The sequence below is a fragment of the Vulpes vulpes genome, chromosome 8 (genome assembly GCF_048418805.1).
Source record: "Vulpes vulpes isolate BD-2025 chromosome 8, VulVul3, whole genome shotgun sequence".
Lineage (NCBI taxonomy): Eukaryota > Metazoa > Chordata > Mammalia > Carnivora > Canidae > Vulpes > Vulpes vulpes.
This window is the reverse complement of record NC_132787.1, coordinates 25,631,396-25,634,218: the sequence shown is the minus strand read 5'-3', so window position 1 is coordinate 25,634,218 and position 2,823 is coordinate 25,631,396. Positions and strand designations below refer to the sequence as shown.

General features: G+C 45.7%; 1 protein-coding gene across 1 annotated transcript; it reads right to left on the bottom strand.

Annotated features, from left to right (window-relative positions):
• Positions 1-206: 206 nt before the first annotated feature.
• Positions 207-2,135, bottom strand: LOC112917538 (cationic amino acid transporter 3-like). Its single transcript, XM_025995579.2, has 2 exons — positions 822-2,135; positions 207-665 (listed from the first exon to the last, which is right to left on the bottom strand). The coding sequence occupies exons 1-2, from the start codon at positions 2,133-2,135 to the stop codon at positions 207-209; spliced, it is 1,773 nt and encodes a 590-aa protein (XP_025851364.2).
• Positions 2,136-2,823: the final 688 nt, after the last annotated feature.

Below are 2,823 nucleotides of genomic sequence, written 5' to 3'. Positions count from 1 at the left end.
AAGAAATATTCTTCACAATAAATAAAGAGCACTATTAGAGTTCCTCTACAAACATCCCAAGGGAGGCATAGCTGTCTCTGTGCTCAAGAGCACTCCCCATTATTGTGCAGGGTTACCACAGTGCATTCGTGTGATGATATCAAACAAAATATGTATTGGCTCCGCTAAGTTCAAGATCTATAGTTTTTGCCCTAAGTGAAGTGGGTTTAAGGGATCTGGCTGTGCCGGATCCCATAACCAAAGTAGATAGCAAGTCCAACCAGGACCCAGGAACCAAATAGAGCCCAGGTACCAGCTGTCATCTGCATCATAAGGTAAACATTCAAAAAGATGCTCAGGAGTGGGAGGAGAGGCAGACCAGGTACCTTAAAGTGAATGGGAGAGGAGCTCTGTGGCTGCCTCCAGATGACCCCAGTCATCCCAGTGATGAGCACCAGAAGCAGCACAACCACTGTGATCCACACTGGGTCTCCAGAAAGCAGAACTGGCCACCGGGCCAGCACCAGACAGAGAAGAGTCAGCAGCAGAACAAGCAGTGAGGAGCAAACAGAGACAACCCAGCCAGAGAGTGCAGTGGGGGTGGGATTGCCTGGAAAAAATAATGCCTGCAGAGTCAAACTCTCAGCTGCAGGTCGGTTCTCCTCCTGCACGTCTGCTTCATTTCCCTCATTCTCCTCCTGCATGTCTGCTTCATTTCCCTCATTCTCCTCCTGCACCTGTGCTTCATTTCCCTCATTCTCCTCTTGCACCTGTGCTTCATTTCCCTCATTCTCTTCCTGCACCTGCATTTCATTTCTCTCATTCTCTCCCAGAACCTCTGCTTCTTTTCCCCCATTCTTCCTTTCAGGCTGATACCTGAGGATGAGAACAATAAAAGCCTGCAGAGAGAAAACTAAGAGGGCCCCAATTGACCTGAGGTCCAAGAGATCAGTGAATCCAAGGAAGAATGCCATTATTGTTCCAACTATGAAAATGATCATGGTAGCCAGAATGGGCATATATGTGCCGGTTTGGATCCTGGCAAGGACAGGGAATAGGAGGCCATCCTTTGCCATCATGTATACCTGTTGACGTATGGGGAACATGTTGCCAAAGACTTTGGTAGAAAGACTACAGAAAAATCCAAAGTTTACAAAGTGGTAGGCAGGGACCCAGCCAATATGGAGAAATGCCTCAGGCAAGGTGCTCCCAGGTTGAAGTTGGTAGTAAGGCACCATAAGTGTAAGTGCCGCAGACACACCAAAATACACCAAAAAGCAAATGAACAGTGAAATCATAATGCTTTTGGGGATTGAACACTTGGGATTCTGGGCTAATTCGACCCTGGTAACAATAATGTTGAAACCTGTAAAAGCATAGACACAGGTAGCTGATCCACGGAGAATCCCCTGGAAGCCAAAAGGCACAAATCCTCCAGAGCCCAGAAGGCCTAAGCTGGAGGTGTCATTGAGTCCAGCCTTTATGTAGTCGTCTTCTGCGAGCTTCCAGTTGTGCAGGTCCCCTTTCAGGAAGCCAGAGATGATGACAAAACCAAGTGCCAATACTTTCACCAAAGTGAGCGTTTTGGTAACCAGTGAAAGCTGCCTAATGTTCCGAGTCAGCAATTCCATGATCAATAATAGAAGGAACATAACAATGAAGCTTAGAATTTCTACAAAAACACCAGGAGCTTGTGGTAAAAAAGTCTCCTGCAAGGTCAGAGAGAACTTGTTCCCAAAAAGATTGTCAAAGAATAAGGTCCAGGCCCAGATCCTAATGCCTATGTGAGCAAAAGTGGTGAGGATGAGGAACCAGCCAGTGATGAAAGCCCAGAGTTCACCTACAGTGACATAGCTGTAGAGATATGCGGAGCCAGAATGGGGAACCCGAGCACTAATCTCTCCATAGCACAGCCCAGCCAACACTGAAGTTAGGCCAGCCACCAAACTGCAAATCACAAAAGATGGTCCTGCTTGATCTCTAGCCACCTCCCCAGCCAAAATATATACACTTACACCCAGTGTGTTGCCCACACCCAGGACCACTAAATCCAGAGTGCTCAAGCTTCTAGCAGGGGCATTCTCAGCCACAGGTAGCTCCAGTGGATGCTTGCGCACCAGCTTTTTACCAAATCTTCGGAGTGCCTGGCACAGCATTCTAGCTAGAGTTGTAGCAATCCCGGGAGCTGTGAGTTTCAGATCAGGTTCAGTGAAGCTGCATTAAGCCCAGTTGGGTTGAGGATGCCTCAATTGGTTGCTCAGTCTTCAAAGCTTCTGCCTTATATTTCCTCTGGTATGTGCTGTTGCTCCATAATACCTAAGACAGAATAGACAATAAATATATAACTGACCCCATTATTCAACCCACCATCCAAAGCTCAGAAACCACATCACATGTTGCAGCCCAAATATCACAGAAAGTGACACCAAAGGACATCATAGAAAGATCAACTCAGTTTTCCTCCACAGAAAAAGTACCAAATACCTCTCAACATTCTTCTTTTTTACACACCACATGACATAATCCCACTTGGGTTCATCAAATTCCTGTAGCTTCATGTACTAATTAAGCTGTAAGACACAGCAGGGCATGAATAAATTGTGCAATAAATTACACACTGGATGTGTGTGCAGTGCTAGAACATGAATTATTACACATAAAATCAGGGACTAGTGGGCCTCATTGCAATTACAGACTCATTTTTAAAAAATTATCTGAGTTTAATATACAAATAGAGATCATTCAGTCTTACAACACTTAGCCCCAAAATCAGATGGTCAAGATAGACAGGATTTGGTCCCCTTTATCCTCATTCTGCCTCATCCATTCAGCTGTACTGATGCC

What these genes read in the sequence shown, in the direction of transcription:
- LOC112917538 (XM_025995579.2), bottom strand. Translation starts at nt 2,135, where the DNA reads ATGCTGTGCCAGGCACTCCGAAGATTTGGTAAAAAGCTGGTGCGCAAG. An exon ending in GGAAGAATGGGGGAAAAGAA is followed by an intron (nt 666 to 821) that starts GCAGAGGTTCTG and finishes GAGGAGAATGAG; the next exon opens with GGAAATGAAGCAGACGTGCA.